The 26924-nt window shown below is 51.6% G+C and overlaps 1 protein-coding gene across 1 annotated transcript in view; it reads left to right on the forward strand.

The window, feature by feature from the left end:
* The first annotated feature begins 250 nt into the window (after positions 1-250).
* The window catches only part of PDE2A (phosphodiesterase 2A), a 222336-nt gene continuing 195662 nt past the window's right edge, over positions 251-26924 (forward strand). Inside the window, exons 1-2 of the mRNA XM_032955406.2 lie at positions 251-578; positions 22513-22636. Of these exons, the coding sequence (XP_032811297.2) occupies positions 514-578; positions 22513-22636 (189 nt within the window). The 5' untranslated portion in view covers positions 251-513. The remainder of the gene's footprint in view (positions 579-22512; positions 22637-26924) is intronic.

The following is a 26924-nucleotide window of genomic DNA, read 5'->3' on the forward strand; positions in this document are numbered from 1 at the left end:
TCAGGCTATACGGGGGATCTTGGTCTTTGCACGCGTGCACCCAGCCAGTGCACATATAGTGTTTGCGTCCACACACACACACACACACGTGCTCAACGCACGCGCACACATACACACGCACGTGCCTTACGCACGCACACACTGACACACGTACCCCACGCGCACACACACACGCGTACCGCACGCACACACACACACACGTGCCTGACGCGCACACACGCACAAACACGTGCCGAACGCGCACACACGCCCCGTGCACGAATAAAAAGCGCGCGACAAGACGCGCCCCATCTCGCTCGCCCGCAGTCCCCCAGCGGTGGCGCACAGGCTCAGAGCGGCGGCGATGAACCACGCATCTCTGCTGCCGCTACTGGGAGCGCTCTGACTGGCAGCCCGCCGTTAAATAATAACACTTGATTCATCGTCACCATAATAATATTAATATATACTGTGCTCTCGATATATTTCCGTGAGCGAGAGGGAGAGCAAGGCAGAGAGGGTAGAGAGATCGGGATGGGGCAAGCGTGCGGACATTCCCTGCTCTGTCGAAGCCATCACTACCACCAGACGGACGAGGCGTGAGTGAGATTTATGTCCCCTCGTAAATGTCTCCGGTTGTGTCTGCGCGCGTGTGTGTCTTAACGCACAACCGCGCGTGCGTCTGTGTGTGTTACGCTTTATCGTGTGTGTGTGTGTGTCAGTGTATGCGTGCGCTTGGCACACGCGCACACGCGTGCATGCATACACGTGGACGAGCACATGATGCACATACGCACGTGCGTACACGAACGTTTCTTGGTACACGTACATACAGACACACGCATACTCACGCACGCACGCATGCACACACGCGCATATATATACGCACTCGATGTAAATGCCATGCACTTGTGTTCATGCCCCCAACAGTCTGTTATTCGTGCATGCAGACACACAGACACACACACACGCCTGCGTGAACACATAAACGCTCGCTCGCGCGCGCGCGCAGACGTTACCGTCTAATTTATACACGGAGACACACACACGCGCGCGTTTATAACGCACACGTGCATCCCGCTCACAATGCAAATGCATAAACACGCACACGCAAACGAGCAATGTCCACGCGCTCGCCGGCACCCTTGCGCGCGGGAACACCACCGTGCGGTGAAGTGCAGCCAGGAATCCGTGCAAGTGCGGCCAGCGCGGTGCCGTACACGCGCGAACGTGCATGTAATAGACCTGTCAGCTGTGAAAGCACAAAGCCGCGCGTGCACAAATACACACGCATCGAGACACAGCCCACGGTGGCAATGCGACGGCACAGCGTAGATAGGGGGGGGGAGGGACGTTTGTCGAGAACTAATGACATCGCTCGCTCACGCTACGAGTCGAACCCGGGCGTGCGCGCGGTGGGGTAAGCGGAACAGCGTCGGCGGCTGTGAACGTGCGTGGCGGGGTCTCGGTGCGAGCAGTCAGACACCGCTTGCCGTGGCGTTGACACGCGGGCGCGCTTATTGCGGCGCGTAATTGAGGCGATGCGCTCGGAGTGGGGACAGTGTGTCTGCGGTGTGTGTGCGTCTGTGCGTGTTGTCAGTGTGTGTATGTGTAGCGATTTGTAATCATTGCCACTCGGGAGACAAATGCGGCCGGGTGTGGTGCTGGCCAACCCCCTCCCCCCTCACCGTGCGCTGTGTCGGCCTTAATAGGTGCTCGCTAACAGCACTTGTCCCAACAGTCTGTTCAAGCTATACGGGGGATCTTTGTTAATGTTTAGTATGTGTATGTGGGGAGCGGTGTCGCAGTGGTTAGCGCACTGCGCTACGAACCCGGCGACGCCGGGTTTTACGATTCGCGCGCTCACGGCCAACACCGGTGACGAATATCCGAACCGGTCCTGGTTCGGACTTAGGGGAGGCCCAGTACCAAACCCCCTCGTGTGCCGTGGCAGCCTTAACGAGTACTCGCTAATAGCACTTGCCCCAACAGTCTGTTGAGGCTATAGGGGGAGGGATCTTTGTCTTTGTACCAGTATGTCGGTACGCATGTGTATATGTTGGCCTTAATAGCGAGGTAATGGGGGAGTTGCGATGCTTTCGTTACAAAGCGGCCACCTGGTTACAATACCCGGCCACGAATGACACCCGATTGGCAAGTGATATGTGAACGTGTGGCATGGCCTCCCCTAGGGTGGCCTCAGACTAAAAACGAACACGAGGGCCGTGCGTAAACATCGATAACAATACAGGAACTCAATCTAATTACCTCAGCCGCTCCTAACACACGCGTCGTAAACAAAGACGGGGCCAAGGTGGTAATTAGCGAAGACCTATTCAGAGTCGGCACGGTGTGCGAGCGTATGGTGTGACGAGCACCACGCCCGACCGCCTTTACCTTCCCCAGTGCTGTCTACCGTATTTACACACGACGCCAGACACTCATTTAAGGCTAGGTAGACTTAGAGCGGGTGGGGGGGGGGGGAGGTTCGGACAAGTTCATAAGAGATCACTTGCCAGACACGATCAGACTCACTCCCGCAAGTTTTGTAGTTCCGGTGCTAATAATAACCACTGCGCCACCGCTCCCTACAGTGATTACGAATGCAGAGAATCATTTCAGCCGCGTCTGTCCGGGGTAGGCAATCCGGAGCAAATTTACGCTCCCGGCACACCACAGCCGGTAGACCTCTCGCTTTGGCGGTGGCCGCTAGTTACGTGCCTCCTGCATGCTCTGACTGATCTTGAATATATTGAGTGAGAAATCCCGTTGCCCGGGTGATTGCGCAGGAAGAGTGGCGTCGCTGTCATCCTGCAATCGCTTGCATCGCAGGATCGTGAGAGATGGCTGCTGCTTGGGGAGGAGGGGGCCTTCATCCAGCAGTGGATTGCCCATGGTTGAAATTTGTTCAATTGCGGCGATGAGAGCGCCCGTGTCGCACTTCGATGTTGGGGGAAGCGAGCGAGCCGTGCCTGGTGGTTGTCCGGCTCAAAGAGGCCTGCACTGCGGGTAATGGAGCGATGTGCATTTACGTGCCTAATGCTGGAGTATAATGTATCGGAGGGATCGATACACACGCATGCACACACACACATACTGTGTAGACAAAGATCCTCTGTATAGCCTGCAAGTGCTGTTACCACCAGACACTCAATGTCATGCTCAGTCGATTGAGGGCTCAGAAAGAAAAACTATTGGATAATCACCACCGATGTTAGCCGTGGTCGGGAATCGAACTCGGATAGCGAGGGTCTGTATGCCACTGCCGCTCCCCACATCTATCGTTGCATGCATGTGTGGGAGTGAGTGAGCGGGCAGTGGTAACATCGTGGTTAGTGCACTACGCTACAAACCCGTCCACCTAGATTAGACTGCTGGCCACGACTAACAGCAGTGGCGAGTGATAGTCAAAACGATCCCCGTGCTCCCTCGGATCGACTAAATAAGTACGCACTGTGGTGTGTAAAACAAAAAAAATCTCAACACTGGGAAGACAAAGGCGGCCGGGGCGTGAGTGTTGACCTGCGCGGTGTTTCGGGCTGCGCGGTGTTTCGGGCTACGTAGTGGCGGGGGTCTTTGTGTTCCTTGGACACATCACGTGGCCTCAACGCGCACCTAGCCTGGCATGAGAGCTGCGGTGATGTCACTGTTACTTTGTTTTTTGCTTGCGCACTTTGCCCCTGCAGCAGTTTGGCAAAAGTGCACCGCAACTTGCAACCCCAGTGCTTTGCTCAAGTCCATTAAAGGGAATTTCCAGGATTAAAATTGTTTATTATTTTTTTAATTCTTTCGTAATAATTTTTGTCAAGTTATTATATCTTCTTTGGTTCTTTCGGTAAAGTCACGTAGAATGAGAATAAAATAATAAAATAACACAATAAAATTCTCACAACGTTTCGGCCACAACGCAAGCGGCCGTCTTGTGGCCGAAACGTCGTGAGAATTTTATTGTGTTATTTTATTATTTTATTCTCATTCTACGTGACTTTACCGAAAGAACCAAAGAAGATGAATCCTTGCAGTCACGAAAGCTTTAAATCGAAAAGTGATTATAAGGCGAGATTTAAATATTTTTTTAAAGATTAAATATTGCAATTTAATATTTTAAAATGGAAGCGTGAGGGCAGTGGTTGTTGCACTGTGAATCCAGAAAGCTAAATTCGATTCCGGGTCATGGCTAACATCAGGGGCGCGTGAAATATCTGAACAGGTCCTGCCTCCACCTTTCCAATCTCTTCAACTCGCACTGGCTAGCGTGGTGAAGCATGGTCAAACAACTTCGGTATAAGGAGGCCCTCATCCAGCAGTGTATTGACTGCACGTGTACACAAGCCAAAGACAAAATTCCCCGTATAGCCTGAACACAGTCTTGGGGCAAGTGCTGTTACCGAGCACCTACAGTATGAAGGCCGGCACGGTACACGATGGGGTGGGTTTCCAGCACCACGCCCGATTGGCTTTAGTCTCCAAAGTGGAAATGTGGCGATGTATTTACACACCGCACCAGGTACTCATTTTATGCTGAGTCGACCTAGGGGAGGCCCATGACCGGTTCAGATAATCGTCACCGGTGTTGGTGGTCGTGAACGAGAATCGAACTCGGAGTCGCCGGGTTTGTAGCACAGCGAGCTAACCGCTCCCCATTCTTCTCACGCACGCACGCACGCACCTTTGGTCATGTGACGCGCGTTGCACGCCAGACCGTGGGATTGGTGGCCGAGACGGCAACGCGGCGAGAAAGTTTCCTTGCGAGTTGACAGAGAACGCACAGCGGGGAACCACCAGGCAGCTCTGCCACGCTCATTTTATATTCCGGCTGGAAACGTAGAGGCCCATTATTGACAGCCAAATTGCTCCCTGCATCCAGATTTTCCCTCCACGTTAAAATTGGGACCGCTCTGCTCGGCGCGATGTGATAGATTTGACGTTTCACGCAATGCCCCCTTTGCAGTGAATGTTGTGAGTCGGGAACAGGCTGCCCTGCCACCCATGTGGCGCAAGCTGATTCGCTGGAATCTTCACGCAAACGCCTCCATGAGATTCTAAACTCGATCTGCCACTAACAACCGAAGGAGCTAGATGGACCGAATTCCCGTCTCTTCTAGATTTAAAGCTTTCGTGACTGCTAGGATCCATACTCTTTGGTTCTATTGGGTAAAGTCACGTAGGTGAAAATAAAATAACAAAAAATCACGACGTTTCGGCCACAACACAAGCGGCCTTCATCAGGTGAAGGGACGAGCCTGTCTGGAGGACAGCGCTGGAGTGGAAGAAGCCACGCTTAGATCACGACCTTTAAGCTGTGTGAGAAGATAAAGAAGACCAAGCGCCTTGACAAAGGAATTAGCATATAATTTAGCATTGAAATGGCTCATTGAAATAGCTAAGTTAAAGTATACACATCCGCAGAGGTGCCCCTTGACAAAGGAATTAGCATCGAATTTAGCATTGAAATAGCTGAGTGATTAGCTAGTAACTGGTCACAGAAATAGCTATGTTAAAGTTAGAGTATATACATTCACCGAGGCACCTAGTACTCATCAAACAGGAGAATTTAGCAAAACACAACCACGCTCAGACATCGGACCTGTGTGCGAGCAAACAAGGTGTTTTGACAAAGAAATTAGCATAAAAATTAGCATTTGATTGGCGTCTCTTGTTTATTAATATTGCTCACGTTCTTATGTTCTTACATTTGCCAAGGAATGCATCACCGAATCTCGGCGCACTTTTTCAGGAGGGATGTTTGTCCGTAAGTGGGAAGAAATCGGAGGCAGAGACACTCAGCACTGCCATCTCCTGACAACACTTCCACAGCCCTGCACCTACAACACCGGGCAAGCTCTGGCCACCACCCATTCAAGTACCAGTCGCGGTCAATCCAACTTAGCGTGAATATATCTGACAAGATCACGTGCATTTCAGGGTAATTCGAGTAACACACTTTTAAAACAATTTCACACAAGCACGAAACGCGCAATGACTTAAACTGATATGATATTATGTCGTCAAGTCTACTGCCGGATGAAGGCCTCGCAGTGGTGTCCGTAACGGCAATTCAACAGCCAGAAGCAGAAGAAAGAAGGAAACTCTCAAACACATTTAAATGCAATTCTAGATTTGAAGCTTTCGTGACTGCAAGGATCCATACTCTTTGGTTCTATTCGGCAAAGTCACGTAGGTAAAAAAATAAAACAATAAAAAATCACGACGTTTCGGCCACAACACAAGTGGCCTTCATCAGGTGAAGGGACCGGACTGTCCAGAGGACAGCGTTGGAGTGAAAACAGCCAAGCCCAGGTCGCGTCCTTTAAATGCACTTACACCTTGCGTTGGAGTGGGCAGATTGGCGGACGGCGACTTGGGCGCCACACACGCACGCAACCTCGATTGGTGCGTCTCATTTAACCCATGATGATGATGATCCATAATACAGATAGGTTTTTTGTCGGTTAGATCGCGTAAATATACATTTGTCTTTAAACCCGCCACCACCCGACACAGCCAATTAGTAAGGGTTGTCACGTAAACGGAACATGCCAATTCGTTACTAGTACAGCAGCACCGGTGTGTTGGAGAGCCAATCCACAACATTTGCAATCTGAGTACGACGTTTCGCCAGATTTGTGGAGAAATCCTCCTGTTTCGTTCCTTATCATCATACATGTTCCTCATCCGTTCCTCGTCGTCATAAATGATGATGGTAATGATGTTGTTATTGTCGCTTTGAACAGGGGGATTTTAATGTTGACACACATAGCAACGACATATGCACACTCAAAGACAAAGATCCCCCGCATAGCCTGTAACAGACTGTTGGGGCAAGCGTTGTTAGCGAGTCAGCACCTACGAAGGCCGGCACGGCGCCACGATGGGGTGGGGTGTCCAGCGACTCGCCCAGGCCGTCTTCGGCTCACTCGGGGCGACGTTTACGCACCGCGCGAGGCCGAGTCGAGCCTAGGGGGAGGCCCAGGACCGGTTCGCACTGAGTCACACGGGCAACGAGGCTCGCTGCATCGCCACCCAACCCCCACCCCCACTGCTCCAGTCGCGCTGTTGTTCAATTTTCACTGCGCGCGCGCGCGGGCGGTGGCAAATTCGCGCAACTTCCACTCCACCAGCCCCCTTGTTTAGTCGGGAATCCATGATGAGTTCGTCATCATCCAGACGGGACACGGCCACCCGTTGTGGTGGTGGGGGGGGGAATAGAGGGGGGGTAGTGAGTGTGGGAGGGATGGGAAGGTGGGCAACAGAGATGCAATTATTTAAAAAAAGGTGTTAATTGGGAAACGCACGTGCGGAATATTTCGTTATCAATCCGGGACGTGGTTGAGTTAAAATAAAAAAATACAGCGCAAGGAAGAAGAATAGGAAGATGCGCGCGTGGTGTGCGAGAGGGGGGGGGGATCAGTGTCAGCATTGGCCATCGCGTGGGTGGGTTGCGCGCGACAAGGTGAAAATGACACCCGTTGTTGAATTTTAGTTCCAGGACGAAATCACCACCGCGGCGAGGAGTTTGGGGGCGGGGGGGGGGGTGCACTGCCATGTGGGCTTCGTTGTAATCGCCCGGGAGAGCGCCCGTCCTAAGCCGAAAGGTCTGGAGAAGGTCTGTCAAAAAAATAAGAACCGTTGGAGCCTCCGCTAACGTGTCTGCACGGACGACGTCTACGCACCGATACCACCACCACCAACCAACCACCACCAACCACCACCAACAACAACGACAACAACCAAAAGGCACAGGTGTCGTAGGCGATGTGAGCATCAGAGGGCACTGCAGCATAACCCGTTCCGTAACTCTCCACCGTCTTCACCAACCAGCACTGACCAGCGTGGTGAAGTATGGTCGGATAACCTTCGTGTGGCGGAGCCGCCCCCGACCCCCTGCCTTCATCTAGCAGTGGATTGGCAAACGTGATGTCTGCACGTCCCACGTGGTGAGGGTAAAGCTTCGCACTACACGGCGCACAGTTTTCCCGAACTTGTTCATCTGTCTTGTCCCGTAAAGTACGAACCACATCGTTACGCGCTTGCACGCGCCCGATGATAGATACGGAAGTAATTCTTAAATCAGCAGTGGCAGAATCGATTGGTTATGACTCAAGTGTCGGCGGTTCAGTTGGCGTAACACATGGGACGCAATGTTATCCGTCAGTTGGCAAAATGCGAATCAGTGTGAACCCTTTGAGGAGTCCATACTCTTTGCTTCTTTCGGTAAAGTCACGTAGGTAAAAATAATAATAGATTTGTTCTACCTACGTGACATTACCGAAAGAACCCACAAGTATGGATTCCTGCAGTCACGAAAGCTTCAAATCAACTTTGAGGAGTCATTTCACTCACGGACTTTGATGCTGGCCACTGGCGTTCAACAGCAACGTGCCAACAAACCACGCAATGACAGCACGCGCGACGTGCGGTAAGAAAAACAAACAACACTCACAGCCTCAAGAAATATGCGAAACCACCACAACCACCAGTTCCCGAAGAACTGCACCGTGGTCATCTTGTTGGAAGCCGCCATCGATACGCATTGAGCAAGGGTGACTTAACCAACAAAGGCAACAGAGAGACACGGAGAGAGCGAGATTAATGCAGGCCGGGCTCGCGTGACGGATAACGTTCAGCTCGACCTCGGATTGAGCTCGGGCTCTTCCTGCAAGATAAAAAAAAAACACGTATAATACTCCCAGCCTCAAGAAATATGCGAAACCACCACAAGCACCACTTCCTGAAGAACTGCACTGTGGTCATCTTTGTTTGAAGCCACCGTCGATACACATTGAGCGCATTGGTGACTTAACCAACACACGGAGAGAGCGAGACGAACTCTCGGCCGGGTTCGCGTGACGGATGCCTTTCAGCTCGTCGTCGGATTGAGCTCGGGTTGCTGCTCATGCAACTTCCCGCACGGTTCAATAGGTGGCGATTGCTCGCCTCTGTCTTGAGCAGAGGGTGCACGGAGCTCTCGTCCACTGGCCCACCCCCAACATCGATCATTCGCTGACCGCTTGAGAGACATTCGTCAAGTTACGCCTGGGAGGTTACCGATCAACTCTCGAACTAGGAAAAGGAACGGAGAAGTTGACGGAGCAGAGGAGGCAGCCAGTTCGCGTGAGCGGTTCACGTCCGTCGCGGCCCTGCATGAGCACCCACGTGCCAGGGACGAGGCGGTGTTCATTCCTGACACGGACTAATCCCGTTGTCAAGCCACTGTTGTATGAGGGCGTTCCCAACTCGTTCTGGGCCGTGGCGTTTTATACTTCACCCCGCTGGTCAGTATGGGCTGTTGAAAGCGGTGTTTATTTATTGATAGGCCAATATTAATAATAAAATACAATCAAAATATTGTTTTGTTTTGTGTAGACAAGCCGAATATTTGCAAATCAACAGCAATTAGATTACACCCATGCGTCTTACTTTGTGGAAATAAAATAATCAATCAATAGGGTGTGCATTAAGAAGGAAGTCGCGCAACACGTGCTCATGTGTGAGTATTCCGATCTCATATCATCATCATCACCATCATCACCATCATTGCCAGCCGTGATCTATCCACTGCTGCAATAAGGCATTAAAAAACATGGGAGCGCTAAATTTGACGTTCGTCGCGAGGATCAATGGGACTCGACTAATGGGATCAATTAGAGGATACGCGAGCACGTGGACAATCCGGGTTGAGTAAATATTTTATTCTACCGTCGACCACGCGCGTTAGATAAAAAAAATATATAAAGGAATCGGATAAACATCCCGAACACTCCTCAAATTAGTCTCGAGGCTCTGCGAGGCTTTTCAGGGTAAAGACCATTACGACTTATGCGTACACACATATATTCAACGACGACTCTTTTATTTGGTGAGGTTGCGGATGGACCGCTTGATGCCTTGCGCCGTATATATCACATCACGTACGCCAGGAAACTCACCCCACAGCTCATACATCTCACGTCTTTTTCGGTATAGTCTTGTGGATAAGGCTATGCATATTAACAGCTTTACAATAACCGATGCTATGAGATGAAATTAACGCTGCTGCTTCTGCTGCTGCGTATCTGCGGCGATAATCGCGCTCATGTCTGCGTGGTGTCCGAGGGTAACATGTCCCTTCGGTCGAATTCTCACAAGGGAAGGCTCTATTAATGGCCTGGCTTAGCAGCTTGTTTAAATTATTTTAGCTGCGTGGGGGACATGGCGGGGGGTCGGGGGGGGAGGTCATACGGTCAACGTCAGTTCAGAGCTGAGCGTAGGGACACCAACGCTGTGACAGAAGCTACGCAGCGGTTGAGCCAGGGGGAGAAGTGGCTCATGCTGGTTGTGTTGGGGGAACAGGATACCTACACCCGCCCCCTACCACCACGAGGTTTATATTTAACATCAATGAAGCGAGCCGCGCGCAGTCCCCTAGAAGGACGCGACTGCGCCTCGATCCTCTTCCCGTGGCACTGCGGAATTCTCGCACCCTCGCTTCACTCCACCGCAAGCTACCCTCAGCAGGTTTCCAATGCCCCCCTCCGCCCCGCCTGCATGTGAGCGATTATCACCATCGTCATCAACAACGACAATTTGTCTATGCAATGATCAATACTTTGCCACGCTTGTGAGTACAGATGGGTGTTGGGGTGGTGAGGGGAGGTGGTTACGACCGGTTCAGATATCACTCGCTGCTGATGTTATCTGCAGCCAGGAATCAAATTTCAGGCGGTCGGTTTCGTAACGCAGTGCGCTAACCGCTGCGCCACTGCTCTATCCCACCGCCGAATGCATCTTCATCATCGTCACGCTCCACGGGCCGATAGCCCGTTAGGTGTCCACTGCACATTCCGTTATTTGTTTTCACTTTCCTCTGCCTCGTGCCAACACGCGCGAGTCGTGGCCACATCTTTCTGGCACCAATCTCTCGTGATGTCGTCAGGCCATTCCCTGTGAGGGTCTTCCTCTCACAGATGTATACATCGCGTCCGAAGACCTTAGAGCGTCTCAGGCCTCCGCGTAGCTTAAGCTCGAGATGCGTGGACGTCGCTGTGCAAACAGCGCGAGCTGAGCAGCGGTGTGACACCGCGCGCAAGAAGCCACCACCGCCACCCGCCTCGAGTCCCACGCGCACGCCGAGTGCTCACCATCATCGTCGGCGCTATGGGTTTTCCGTTCTGATCGCGAGATGCTCGCACTTCGCCCCGGGAGAGTCCCTCGATGTTCAGTTGGAGGGTCCTTGTCCCAGGGCCTATATCTGGCACGTCGCTCTTTGGCCCTGGAGAGGAGCCGTTGGCGTGGCTTTGTGTTGTTGTTGTTGTTGTCGCTCTGGAGACCCGGAGATCGATTATCGATGATCGATGTTCGGTCCCCGCGTTGATGGCATTCGTCGTGATTTCTCACCGAGCAGAGTGGGGCCCAGTGATGGCTGCTATCTTCTGCTCCAAATGTTAACTGCGATGCGTCGTGATTGAGGTAGCGATTGGGATGGAGGTGGAAAAGCAACGAGAGTTTGTGGGAATTTTAAAATATATATTTTAAGAGTGTTATTGGGACGTGACTAGTCAACGGCACAAGAGAGAAGTAAGGTCTCAAGTTTGGCATTGAATGGGAACGAGGAAGATTCGTCCACCGCTGTTGAGGAAGCGGGTAGAGATGGAGTGAGTGTGCGCGGGTGAGACGCACACACATAGGCGCGGCTGCGCGTGAATCCACCCTTCCTTTCGGAGCAAGGTCGCGCACCCTACAATTAAATTAGGTTGTGTCCCACGCAATGGCCGACCGCTCGCTACCCCGCAAATGTAATATTTTTGGGGAAGTTATTTGCCAATTCACGAGGAGACAAAGGCGGCCGGGCGTGGTGCTGGCCACCCACCCCCTCGTGTGCCGTGCCTCCCTTCGCAGGCGCTCGCGAACAGCACTTGCCCCAACAGTCTGTTAATGGCTATACGACCACGGACTATGAATGAAGCATGGCTTCATTTGCAGGGTGCTCGCGACTCCATTGAATGCTGCGCTCAGTGGAATCGCACACAGTTGAGACGTTGTGTTGTTAATTAATGACATCATAAGCGCGTACGCCTCGCCTTAAAACTCAGATTCTTTTTAGCTTTTCCTCCCTTTAGGCATGGATTTATGAATTTATTTTGGCGCGATGCACAGCGCCTTGAGTGCCTCGTAGAAGAGGCGCTTGTTGAGTGGAAATTATTATTATTATTCGTGTTTTGCAGAAAAGGGAAATGTCGTATCAGTGGGAATTCCACCCTAAGGCATCTAATAAAGGATGACGCGCGTGTGTATGTGTATGTACACGTGCGCACTGCTGTACGAAGGACCTCTCACGCCGCGCAGCTTGTGGGTGTGTATTTGACCACGCTACACCAAGTGGGGGTGATGAGTGCGGGGAGCATAGACGCTGGAGTCATATAATACAGTACAACGATGGAACATGCTGCACTGCCCTCTGCTGCCCACAACGTGGTGACTCAGCAGCCTACAGCGACCTGTTCAGGCGATAGTCAGGCTCAACAACCCCCCACCCCCAACCCCCGGCTTAGCATCGGAGATCTGATGGGATCCGAGAGCAATAGCTGCGGGTGATTTGGTCACGGGCGCGCATTAATTGCACCGCAAGTACAAAGTGCGATCTTCTTGCTCGTGAATGTGAGAAGCGGGGCGTGGCTAGGATCACACCGGAGGATGGGTGAGCACGGTGGTGTGAATACGAGCACCGTGGGAGACAAAAGCGGCCGGGCGAGTGACTGGTCCGGCCGCCGTAACCACCAATCCTTGCGCAAGCAAGTTCTAGGCCACATCAGGTGCTCCGCTAACGACGCTTAGCAAATAATCCGAATATTTGTTGAGACTTGAGGAGGAATCCGATGAGCTCTGAAGCTCTTTTCCCAAAGATTTCTAGAAGGGTGGGGGTGGGTGGGGGGGTCAGAACGTTACAACAACAAAGCAGTCTGTATGACTGGATATATAGGGGATCTTTGTATATTGGTTTGTGTATACTAGTCAGGACACAGGGGTTATTTAATTTATTTTAACACTGACATTAAACCACTGTAATTGTTTATTCGTAATGTTTTATTATCTATTATCATTATTAATATATTTTTTTCTTCTTCCCTTTCACATGACATTTCAAAATGGAAAGAAAATTGACAAAAGACGAACGAGTTGAATTAGACTTGTTTAACGTCTGTTTAAGTAGATTTTTTTTTAATGTATGCTAAAGTAGGCAGCTGTAATCTCACAAAAGTCATCAATTCATTGAAAAATGAGAATGGAAGTCAGTTTGAACATTTGTTAAAATAAATTGGATAAACCTTTGTGATTTTTTTTTCTTTCAAATAAAATATAATAACCACGTGTGTCCCGACTTATGGGCCACCCTGTTATATTTAAACTCAATGGTCACCGCTGGATGAAGGCCACCTAGGCGAGTCGTAGATATCACCCACCCTCCTGCGATGTAATAATCCGCACATAGCCGCTGCACTTCGGCTGATTTAATCGCTCCATCTCCGCGGAGAGCGTGTGACTTCCGGCGCGTTTCTATCCCTTGGCTGTCACTCCATCATCATTGTCCACAACCGGCCATCATCCCTTCTAGCGACGTGTCCTGCCCAAACGCTTTCAATTTTTTTTCTCAACAGTCAAAATAACGAACATTCTTTGGACCACGTTCTTTCGTATGCAATATATGGATGTTGGACTTTTTTCGCACCGTACGTAGCCAAACCCTGTCAATCTAAATCTCCCCAATGGTAGGTAAGTATTGTTTAAAACTCCCTCCGCCCTGTGCTATTGAACGTTATTCTCTCCATTTCTTTGGACACCTCTATCACCTTCCTTCCTTCTCTCCAGCCGTTACACCGCATCTTTCTTTATCTGCTGCTTGGCCTCTTGCCCGGCCTCCTTCCTGGCATGAGTTCCTTCATCGATTATTGGCCTCTGAGAATTGCGTGATCCCCGCTCTGGATTGTTCTAACGATACGGCAACATTCGACATACCATTGGGACCTCCTTTTGCCAGTAGCAAAATATGAGAATTGTTTTTTTACCCTTTTAACTGGAAACAAAACTGACACCTTTTTTTTCAGTGCGCCTTTTGGCGTCATCTGGTCCAACACCATGTGAGACAAGGCTTTAAGGAAAGCTGTCTCGGGTGTGGACCAATACATTTCAAGGACAGTGCATACATTATCAGAGTTATGTTTTTTGTTTGCATTCCGACCGCAGGTATTGTGGTCAATGCAAACATGACTCCTTGTAAACAAGGTGTCAGTTTTGTTGCCAGAGAAAAAGGTAAAAAAAACAATTCTAACATTCAACACGTTCGTTAATCACACTTTGGTGGAATTAAATAAAGCATATAATACGTGACGTTTTGGGCAATGGCCCTTCTGCATTGCACATACACGCTATATCATTACTATACACACTTCTTCTCTCATCCTTAAATTGCTCTGGAATTTGACTCGTTTTTCTGTCTCGCCATCTCTATGCATCATGTTTAACTTCAGCCGGGACACTCCGGATCGCTGTCCCGGGAATTAGTTTGCCACACCACATCCATCTCTCCTTATTTGGGCGTCATAATTTTTCGTATAAATCTGTTTATAGACCAATAAGAATACAGAGCACAATAATTAAGCATTATTATGGACACGCATAGCTTGCACTCTCGTGGTAGTGCCTTACGCCGACAATTAAACTAAACTAAAGCTATTTTTTTATTTTACCAAGTAAGGCCCACTGAGCTACATAGCTCTGTTCAAGAAGCGACCTGGCCACAAAAGAAAGCTCAACGAAGTGGCTTATCACGTGAAATTTTATAGCAGCCAGATACTGTCAACGCGTGTTGATTCTAAATGTAGAGGGAAAGCCGGAGGACCCGGAGAGAAATCCACGCGACCACGGCGAGAACGTGCAAACTCCAAATATAAAGGTGTCAGGATCGGGATCGAACCCACGGACCTCCTGCATACCATGCGGGGTCAGTTAACATATCCTACTCTAAGCCAGCCTATAGTAGTGTAACGACGACTTAACACACTTCTTTTGAGATGGCACTTTATTGAAGACACGTTCATTTGACATCAGGCGGAGACCCCCACTGCGACAGCCCCGAGTCTCCTGCACATCTCCCTAATATATATCAACACGAGGCCACGCCCCCCTTCTAGATCATTCTCGCTGACTCTGGAAGCTCGCTCCACCGGCAGACTCCACCGTTCTCTTCCGTCACCTGACCACACTCCCTTCTCGAAAATTCCCGTAGCCACCAATTCCTTCGCACTCACAACTGATACCCCTGCTGTCATTACCTCCCGTGGCCACTAGTGCACTCGTACTGAAGGCTGACTCCTCTGTCATTACCTCCCGTGGCCACTAGTGCACTCGTACTGAAGAAGGCTGACTCCTCTGTCATTATCTCCCGTGGCCACTAGTGCACTCGTACTGAAGGCTGACTCCTCTGTCATTACCTCCCGTAGCCACTAGTGCACTCGTACTGAAGGCTGACTCCTCTGTCATTACCTCCCTTGGCCACTAGTCCCCACACACCGCATGCAGGCTCTATTGTCATTATAGTGGCATTCCGGTGGGTGAGAAATGTAATCCCTGTGTATACAAATGTGCAACACGTATTGGGCTGTGAAATGGAATTGGAGGGAGGGGGGGGGCATGCCTGGCACTATTTAAAATACCCCGCCCCTCCCGCCCCTGCTCTTTGCAAGCCTCTTCCCGCAGCTGCCCTACGACAGCGCTGTGAGTGAGTGGACGTGAGCACCTGTCGACACGAGGATTAGGAGAAGCTTCGTGGCGGTTGTAAGAAGTGGGGCGACCGCGCGCGTGGCAACATTTTTTTGCACACACACACGTGGTAGCGTTAGGGCAGCGGTGACGCAGTGGTTAGCACATTGCGCTGTGAACCCAACGACCTGCGTTCGACTTCCATCCACGGCACACACCGTTGGCGAGTGACGATCTGAAACGCACCGACCAGCGTGGTGAAGCATGGTCAAACCCCCGCCCCCCCCCCCGCCGCCGTTGCCGACACGATGCAAGGGAGGCCTTCGTCCATTGTTGTACCGAGAGTGACTGGAGATAGATTTGTTTTCCTCCATGTGATGAAATGTTGCAATATCCCTGCATTGGGGCAATTGGCCGGCGGAGTGATTTGACGGTATCAAGCTGAATTTTTCAAGAGGGCCCTGGCTCCCTTTGTGGGTTTGGGGGGTGGGGGGGGGGCAGTCGCTGAATTTGTCGTCGTGAGCGCCAGGAACCTGGAGGGCCCCCAAGAAGGAACCTTCCCCCCGAAGGGAATAAGAACACTCGAGCAAATCATTGTGTTTCGTTTTGTTCTCGCAGACAGGCCCCCCAAAGATCCAAGGCGCCAAACAGCCAGCAATGAACGTGACTTGACATGACGCTGGATAAAGAGTTAATACGTTTCTTCGATTGAGCACGATTACAAGGACATTTTAAAATACAGCAGGAAAATAACAAGATGCTGTCTTCGTGTGCCCGTCTTACGACGCGGGGAGCGGTAGTGTAGTGGTTAACGCGATGCGCTAACGGAACCAGCGACCCGAGTTCGATTCCCGCTCACGGCCACCAAGACCAGTGACAATGACCTGAAACCGGTCCTGGGCCTCTCCTAGGCCGACTCGGCATTAAATGAGTACCTGGTGCGGTGTGTAAACATCGCCACTCGAGAGACAAAGGCGGCTGGGCGTGGTGCTGTCCACCCACACCCCCTCGTGTGCCCGTGCCGGCCTTCATAGGTGCTTACTATCAGCACTTCCCCCAACAGCCTTCTTAAGGCTATATGGGGGGAGGGGCACCTTTGTCTGTGTGTCTAATTTATGATACCCGATGTTTAAAAATGAGAAGTCAATTGGTGTACTTCCACATTTTAATCAGCAGGAACTTACGGGTGTTTTTTATGTTGAGGAAATTCCACTTCAGTCTTTTGCAGTCTGCCGCGTGAATGATAAAAACACACACACACAAATACTCACCACGTGACCCCCCCAAGCGTTCCCCGCAGACCTCGCAGTGAGACGCGCACATGCGCGAGTGACAACGTTTCGGGCAATGGCCTTCTGCATTGCACATACATGCTATACAATTACTGTACACACGTCTTCACGCGTCATTAAATGTGCACTGCTGCCTATTCATGTCTCTGCCTCCCCGTCACTGTGCACAATGTTTAACTTGAGCACTATAATTAAGGATTATTATGGACAGGCATAGATTGCACTCTCGTGGAGTGCCTCACGCCGATAATTAAACTAAAGCTATTTAAATTTTACATGGCAAGACCCACTGAGGTGTATAGCTCTTTTTCAAAAGCAATCTGGACACAAATGATAGCTCAACGAAGTGGTTTATCACGTGGAATGTTATAGGAGCCAAATTACTCTAAACGCGCGTTTTTTTTTTTACGTGGAGGGAAAAACCGGAGGAACCGGAGAAAAATCCACGCGACCACAGGGAGAGAGACACGCAAACTCCCAATATGCAGCGGACATCATGGTCGGGATCAAACCCACGACCTCCCTGCATACCAGGCGAGGTAGTCAACATCTCGCCACCGTGGCTCCCCTGTGTTTTGCGTACCCGGTAACGCTTTGGGTAAACAGCGGCACCGGGAAGACAAAAGCGGCCGGGCGTTATTGCTGGGGGGGGGGGGGGACAAGTGAAGCCGAGGCGACAGGCACGGTGGGATGGGTGGGGCAGTGAGGCGTGAAGCGAGGCGTGGATTGCCACGTGTCGATGCGACTTGGACCACGTGGGTTTGGATCGCTGCACGCAAAATATTAGTTTTTACAGGAATTAGTGGTTGCTTTCTACAGTTCATGCAGGTTCATCTTTCGCTTGTAAAACGCGTATTCATTTCCCGATAGCATCTCACTATACAGAGGATTGCAGAGCTTGGGCAATTGTTGGCGTGGGATAACCGTATGACTGCTGCTTCCCTCCTGTCTGTGATTTCTCGACACGCATCCCCATTTCATAACCATACGCAGACAACGCGCACAGACACAAACACGCACACACACGTGGATCAGCAAATCGAGAAACGCAGGCAAAGGCATGTCGAGAGAAGAGCGCGTGCTAACGTGTTTCTGGATGCTGTCCACGGAGACTTGCGGTGGATAAATAATTATTGGTTTATTGATTTAATCCTGATCGCTTCATTGATCGTCGTGATTTATGTTATGCATGTAGTGGTGCAAAAAGCTGATGATTATTTTGATGATTATGCTGTTAATAAATTGTGGTAGTCGTGGATTTATTTATTTCACATATGAGCATGTCAATGGAATATCGTAGATTTTTTTCCCCATTGGATGATGATGGTAATGATGGCTGATTGATTCATTCGATGATGAAAATTATTTATTGATTTGTTAATGCTCAATAAAAAAGAGATTTTACCAAAAATTTCCCGTAGATTGTTGATGCTGTTGGTTGTTTGATCCATTGAATGATTATTACTCATTCATGTATTGATTATCATAGCAATGATAGTTTATTTTGTAATATGATGATGTCATTTATGAAGATGATCATTATTGATTTAATAATTTTAAAATTATTATTACAGCCATTAAGATTCCCTAACAACAGCTGCATCCACTCATTCACCACTCCCTCCCCCGTGGAAACTTCTGGGTGAATCGCGAAAGGCGGCTTTGCATTGGCGCGCCTCTCTGTGTGAATGCGTGTGCGAGTGTGTGTATTTTTGTGTGTGTGTGTCTGTGTGTGTGTGTCTGTATCTGAGAGTGTGTGTCTGTGTCTGAGAGTGTGTATCTGTGTCTGAGAGTGTGTGTCATCATCGCTTGCGGCTGGGATTGGCATCGTCCCCGACTCCTCCTGATGTCGAGGGTAAATGGACGAGGTTTAGGACTGTGACTCATGCAGCTGCAATGGCTGCTTTGGGTACGCGGTCCAGACCTCCCCAGAGACCCTGGCTGACAGAGGAGGTGTTCAGGATGGTTGAGAAAAAGCGACAGGCCCACTGTCATCGGTTACAGAATCCCACGTCAGAGAATGAGGAGGCTTACCACAGCCTTCGCTCGGAGGTTCGGAGAGCCGTGAGGCGCTGCAAGGATGGGTGGTGGTCGCGGGTTGCTGAGAAGATGGAGTCTGGCTCAGTGGCCCGCGAATACAAATCTCTATTTAACTCCATCAAAAAAGTAGCCTGCAGCGCCACACCTATTACCATCATTAGGGGAAAAAACGGTGATCCAATCTCCGACCCCCAGGAACAGGTTTGCAGATGTGCTGAGCATTTCTGTGAGGTCCTGGGGGAGGGAAAATCACCCAGCCAGGAAAACATCGTGGCACAAAGTGAGGATGACTCTGCTGAGGCTGCGGTGCCTCAAATATTGGAAGAAGTCACCCCCTGTGAGTGGCTGGCTGAGGTGCCATCTGTTGAGGAAGTACTGAAGGCAATCTGGAGTATGAGACCAGGAAAGGCAGTGGGCAGAGATGATCTCCCAAGCGAATTGCTGAGGGAGGGTGGCGTTTGTGCACAGACTGCCCTATATGACATCATAACAACAGTCTGGACCACTGGACGGGTTCCGCAGGATTGGAAGGATGCCCTGGTGGTCCCCTTCTTTAAGAAGGGGGACCGCACAGACTGTAACAACTACAGGGTCATCTCACTCCTCAGTGTGCCGGGAAAGAACCTGGTGAGGATTATTCAACATCGCCTTGCCAGGCACGCTGAGGAGAGGCTTCCGGAGCCCCAATGCGGTTTCAGGAAAGGGCGGTCCTGCACAGATGCCATATTTTCTGTCCGCCTGCTACAGCAGAGGTGTAGGGAATTCCAGCAAGACCTACATCTCTGCTTTATTGACCTGGTCAAGGCCTATGATACCATCAGTAGGCCTGGGCTCTGGGTTGTTCTTCGTGCTTTTGGAGTACCTGACCCTCTGCTCACGATCATTAAGGACCTTCATGATGGTGAGCGGGCCCGGGTAAAACTACGTGGCCGGGAGTCTGAGCCATTCCCTGTACACCTTGGGGTGCGACAGGGATGTCCTCTGGCTCACACATTATTTAACATCTATTTTGACCACGTAGTTCGTGAAGCCTTCAATAGCTGTACCGGGAGAATCTCCATATGGTACAGATATAATGGGAGGCTGATCGATGCCCGGGTGCGGTCAAGGGATGGCTCCCTATTGCTCAACCACGTTATGTTTGCCGATGATTTGGTAATAGCTGCTTATTCAGAGCAGGAGTTGGAGACGCTTCTGCTGAGACTGGAGTGTGCCACTAAGAGATGGGCCTTACCATCAGCCCCACCAAAACGAAGCACCTGCCTTGGTATTTTGTACCATTGGACACTCCACCCCCACAACTCCCAATCGGTGATGGGGCAGTTGTGGAGAGAGTGGAGAGTTTCCCATACATGGGCAGCGTGCTTATGACCGGCTCCAGTTTAACAGCAGAGGTCTCACTCCGAATCAGTCGAGCGGCAATATATTTTCATCGGTTGCGTAACGCTGTGTGGAAGCTACCTGGTCTGTCGCTCCGCACTAAGCTTCAGGTCTTCTCGGCCACGGTCATTCCCTCCCTTCTCTACGCTTGCGAAACGTGGACCCCCCTAATGGAACATCTTTGCCGGTTAGAAACATTTAGGCTGGCCTGCCTACGATCCATTCTGGGTTTAACCAGGCTGGATTGTGTCAGGATCTCACAAATCCTTGAAAGATCTGGGCACGGTTCCATCGGTGAGCTCCTCCGGCAGGCAAGGCTGCGTTGGCTGGGTCATGTAGCCCGCATGCCCAGCCACCGCATGCCTAAACAGCTTTTGTTCGGCCGGATCGAGGGGGCTAGACGGGCGAGGCACGGGCTAGAGAAGAGATGGAGTGATGTGGTACAGGAGGACGTGGAGCTGAGTGGACTTGCCGATGACTGGTACCAGCGGTGTCAAGATCGGCCTCTATGGAGGAGGCTCGTGAAGGACGCTATTCGGCAGTTGGAGGCAGTCGCCCTCCAACAACAACGGAGGGCGGAGGAGCGACGCTCACAACAACGAGCGGAGCGCCGGGTGGCTAAAGCACAGCAGGTTGGCACAGTAGGGGGCACAGGTGGTGCATCAGCCAGTCATGTCAGTCAGTCGACCCGTGGCACCTGGGTCTGCCCCGTGACCTCCTGTCAGCGGGCGTTCGACACTTCACGTGGCCTCAAGGTGCACATGGCCTGGCACAAGCGTCGTGGTGACGTCACCGCCACTTAGTGGCGAATGGCGGTTGTTGTTGTGTCTGTGTCTGAGAGTGTGTCTGTGTCTGAGCGTGTGTGGGGAGTGGGAGTGCAACGGTTAGCGTGCTGCGCTACGAACCCGGCGACCCGAACTAGACACCAGTGACGATTATCTGAACCGGTCCTGGGCCTCCGCTAGGTTTATTCAGCCTCAAATGAGTACCTGGTACTGTGTATAAACATCGTAACTCGGGAGACAAAGTCGGCCGGGCGTGATGCTGGCCACCCACCCCTTCGTGTACTGTTCCAGCCTTCATAGGTGCTACTCGCTAACAGCACTTGCCCCCGAGAGTCTGTTAAGGCCACACGGGGGACCTTCGTCTTTTGCGCGTGCGATTAGCGCGTCTGTCCGTCTGCACGCTCGCGTGCCTGTGTGTCTGTCGGCGCGCGGTTCACGCGCCCGCCGCGAGCTGAGCGCTTCAGAGGGGAGAGACGGAGCGAAGGGATGGATGGTGGGGAACATATGGAATGGAGTGGAGGAGCGGCGGGTTGGGTGGGGTTGAAGAGATTGAGTGAAGGGATGGGGGTAGGAGGTGGTGAGGAGATAGTGAGGGGTTTGGAGGAGGGGGGTGGTATTGATGGATGCAGTGAAGTGAGGTTTGGAGAGATGGAGTGAAGGTGGAGTGAGGAGGTAGGGTGCAGAGGTGGAGAGACATGCGAAGGTGGGGGAGGAGGAGAAGGAGTGGTTTTTACGACGAGTCTCGCCCTGACTCGCCCGGCCCAGCAGTGACGTCAGCACATTTCGTATTTAACCGGGACCGAGACGCGAAAATGAAACTCGACCTCACTCACACCGAACCATGCGCGCTGCTGCTGCTCCCGCGTCTCCTCTCCGCTGTCCAACCTCCTCGGCGTAGCTCAGCGAGCGCCTGCCGCTCTTACCCACTGCGCACAGCGAGGGGGTAGCGGGGTGTCTTCGAGGGATGAGGAGGGTTGGTAAGGGGGTATCGTAGAGACGTTCACTGAAGGCGGTGGTGGTGTTGGGGGGGGGTGTCAGCAGGAATATAAAAATAGTGGCAGGAGGAAGAGGCGGCGGTGGTGGATAGCACACCACACCACACCAACCCCCACCACCACCACCACCCTCCCCATCCGTACGTAGCGAGCCGGGGGCCAGTCTGCGCACGAGACGCGCAGTACCCCTCCGCTTGGCGGGCGGCGTCGTGCGCGCACGGAGCGCGTGGGGGGTGGCCACGGAGCGCGGACAGCCATGGTGCTGGTGCTCCACCACTTGCTCATCGCCGCCGTGCATTGTTTCAGGAGGGGGCGGCAAGCGTTCGCTGCAGCGGCTGCGGCGGCTGCGGCGGCGGCGGCTTCTGGAGAGAGGAGAGCGGTGGAGGCTGCCGAGGGGGATGCCGAGCCGCACCTGCCCGACTGCCTGCAGGTGAGCCTCCACCTCGATCCCATTGTCGCGTGCGCGCGCACGTGCGCGCGTGTGCGCGCGTGTCTGTGTTCGTGAGCCGTATGTGGGCGTGTATACGCGTCGCACGAGGTGCTCGTTTTGAGGCTGAGGCGACCTAGGGGAGGCCCAGCACCGGTTTGAGATAAATCGTCACTGGCGTCGGTGGCCGTGAGCGGAAATCGAGCTCGGGTTCGTGGCGCAAGCAACGCACCGCTACACTACCACTTCTCACATCAGCACCGAGAAGACAAAGGCGGTCGGGCGTTGTGATGGCAAACCCCCTCACCCCCCCCCCCCACCCTCGTCGTGTGCCGTGCCGGCCTTTATAGGTGCTACTCGCTAACAGCACTTGCCCCAAAAGTATGTTAAGGCTATGCGGGGGATCTTTGTCTTGCTGTGTGCGTGTGAGCTGCGCGTCCAGGTGCTGCGCGTCGCGGTGCAAGAGCGCACTTGAAAATCATTCACAAACTCGTCAGCCACTTAGAGGCAGGTGTTGCGGCTCGAACAAGTGTGTTTGTGTGTGTGCAGACACAGGCTTGAGTTGTGCTAATAGTGCGTTTGATTTCGTTGGTTCGTGAGCCCTAAACGGGTTTCGTCAGTACTCGCCACACGGCCGACACGCTTCGTCTCTAGCGGGTTCTTTTTTAAGCAATCCACGTCTGTGTTGCACGCGCCTGATGATCGCTAAACGCGTCCCACGTGAGAGTAGGCGCTGTTTCGTGGCGTGTATGTACGTGTGTACATGATCATCGACAAGTAGGTGCCCGATTACTGGACATCTGTGGAAAAAACGAGCTTTACAGCTCATCGGATTCCTCCAACCTCAATAATTACTCTGATTCTGACCCTGGTGCGATGCGTAAAAGATCAGCACTGGGAGACAAAAGCGGTCGGGCGTGGTGTTGGCCACCCGCCCCCTGTGTCTGCTGTGCCGGCCTTCACAGGTGCTCGCCAATGGCACTTGCCCCAACAGTCTGTCGGAGGCTACACGGAAGATCTTTGTCTTGTGTGTCTGCGCGTGCGGACCGCGTGACGCAGGTGGCACAGATTTAAATGAAGACTGACAGCTGTAGTCGCGTCTTCGATACTACGCGTATAGCGATCATCAGGCGCGTGTAGCGCATCACGTACATTCCATCTCGTTTCTACAATGGCGTTGCCCAAATGCAAACATCATCACGCATTTGCATACTATTTTCAAATATCAAACATGTGTGTGTATCGTAAGCCTTAAGTGTGGATGTTAATCGCATTTAACCGATGAGTTATTTACACCCTTAACTACAAATGGATGTTACACCACCTCAGACCAGTGAGTACCGAGTCCAAGGTTAGATTCCGTGTTGCAGTCGATCGGCGTTGAAGTGAAATGATTGCAGTGGGTTGCAAATTAAAGAGGTGCATTGTCTGCGGCAAAGTGGCAAGGCACTGTCAACAAAAGATGGCCGTCGCGAACCAACTTTTGAATGCAACGCATTGTAAAGACATTGCCCAAATACTCTTTTGTTTTTTCGGTAAAGTCACGTATGTGACTTTGTGACTTTACCGAAAAAACCAAATAGTATGAATCCTTGCAGCCACGAAAGCTTCAAATCTAGAATTGCCCAAATACCCCAAGTGCAACGGAGGCCACTCATGAAAAGGGGAGTATTTTCCTGATATTGTTTTGAAATACAGATACCCGGGCTGACCTTGACAAATCATAATAAACAACATCATCATCATCGGCGTCAGCCACTGCGGGGGATGAAGGCCGCTCAAAGCCGTTACCTTGAAACAGCCGTCGACCTTGACAGATAGAGATTCAATATTCCAGTAATTGGGTTCCACCTCGAGAAAGTAAAGACATCGGGGTCCGATTCAAGTGTCGTTGGCCAATATCCCCTTTCCATCGGGATTACATTTTTATTTTGGCGAACTCCGCGACCTCTGGTGTGCTTTTCATCAACTGGCTCGGGACCCTGCTGCTGGATGAGCGCTCGCAAGCGGTGTAGATTTCTACCTGCGGGGTGGGGGGGGGGTGCTTCTCCTGGTCTAATGGTTAACACACGCTCACACACTGGGGTCGTCGGTTTGATCTCCATGCGCGGCAGTTGAATAGGTGGGCAATTTTCTTAATTCCGCACCCCGCTCTTCCCCCCCCCCCCACACACACCTTCCCGCCCCCCCCCCCCACACACACCTTCCCGCCCCACACACACACACACCTTCCCGCCCCACACACACACACACATCTGTCCACCAAGCAGCATGAGTAGGAACACCGCAGTTAGTCGATGGACAGGTCGCTTGTGATTGGTAAAAGTCTGGGTACTCTGACCTCTTCCAAGACGTCTGCCCACCATGCATGGAGGAATAGGCCAAATGCTCTCGAAAGAGTCTTAAAGGGCTATCCAAAGCGCTGCTCTATCGGAGGCCCTTCAACCGGCAGAAATAAGTTGTGGGACCGCAGCTTAACTTGTGTGAAGTCGTATGGTGATTTGCCCATAAGTGTGCCACCCCCCCCCCCCCCCCCCTATGCAGCTTGGCATGAAGTTAATTGAGCCACGCATATTGCATGGTTCGTTATCACTCGGACGCAATGAGTGATCAATCCCTTTTTGATGAAATCGGGTTCTCCGGTGAAACGAGTTGGTTGTCTCAGTCAGTCGTTGCTGCACAAGAACAAACCTTCGTGATAAATTAGATTCTTAACTTTGCAAAAAAAGATACAGTCCAGCTCTCAGAATAAAAACACATCGGTTCGTCTGCCATGCGATGGACGTTGTATTGCAGGGGATGTATAACTATGCACCGCCCCTCGTGTTCATAAGAGGTCTCGGAAGTAGTTCTACGATATCTGCTTCCACAAGCCGTTCTCAAACACATGGGCTGTTGCATCACTCTGCTAGAGTTCTAAAGTGACCCTTTGTTTCGCAGGGCGATGCCAAATGAGCCTTGATTGGTGGTGAGTGTATGATACGATCGTTTGAGAGAATCAATGGTCGAGTCAGCGTACGAGATGTCAATTCAATGCATTTCCCGACTCCACCCACGGGCATATAGACAAAACACACGGGCGACACACCCACACACTCGTACACTCAACCAAACGACCATTTCATCAGCACACCCACCTACACACGGACTCGCAAACTCACCAACACACGGACATCCATACATACTCGTACAAAGACAAAGATCCCCCGTATAGCCTTAACAGACGGTAGGGGCAAGTGCTGTTAGCGAGCACCTATGAAGGCCGGAACGGTACACGAGGGGGTGGGTGGCCAGCATCACGCTCAACTGCCTTTGCCTCCCCAGTGGCGATGTTGACACATCGCACCAGGTACTACTTTGAGGCTGAGTCGACCTAGGGGAGGCCCAGGACCGGTTCAGATAATCGTCACCGGTGTTGGCCGTGAGCGGGACTCAAACCCGGGTCGCCGGGTGCATAGCGCAGCGCGCTAACCGCTACACTACCGCTCCCCACCCAACCATACATACTTGTACGTACACACACACAGAGTCATGCGGCCAACCCATCCACTCGCACACACTCGCCTTGCACACTCATCCCACCAACACGCCCACACACTAAATCAAGCAACCAGGCCCCCACACACACGAACGTACTCATCCACTCAACCCACTCACGAACGTACACACAAAGACAAAGATCCCCCGTGTAGCCTTAACATACGTTCGGGGCAAGTGCTGTTAGCGAGTATCTATGATAGCTGAAACGGCACACGAGGGGGTAGGTGGCAAGTACCACGCGCGGCAGACTTTGTCTCCCTCGTGGCCATGTTTACACACCGCACCAGGTACTCATTTGAAGCTGAGTCGACCCATGGGAGGCCCAAGACCGGTTCAGATAATCGCCACTGGGTGTTGTCCGTGAGCGGGATTCGACCTCGGGTACCCGGGGGTTTGTAGCAAAGCGCGCCAACCGCTAAACTACCGCTGCCCACACCCACACATCGACACCCACCACCAAAATATCATTAACGCATCTGTGCGAAATACATTCATTACTCAAGGCCACGTTACGTAAATTCAGAGCTACAGCATACAAGTCAATGGATCGCATTGTCGAATATTTGACCACTTTTATCAATAGCTATATTATATATATTTATTGAAGTGCTTTCACTGCATACTTTTAAATATATAAATGAAACATGCCAGTTCATGGTTTTGGACAAAGGAGCCACTTCTTTTACAGAGACAATCCGTACCGAATGAGGCTCCTCGTGACTTTAAGTTTAAACCCTGACTGCGGGTGAAG

Source organism: Petromyzon marinus, chromosome 16 (genome assembly GCF_048934315.1).
Source record: "Petromyzon marinus isolate PM22_M1 ecotype Great Lakes invasive population chromosome 16, UKy_Petmar_22M1.pri1.0, whole genome shotgun sequence".
In the NCBI taxonomy this organism is placed as follows: Eukaryota; Metazoa; Chordata; class Hyperoartia; order Petromyzontiformes; family Petromyzontidae; genus Petromyzon; species Petromyzon marinus.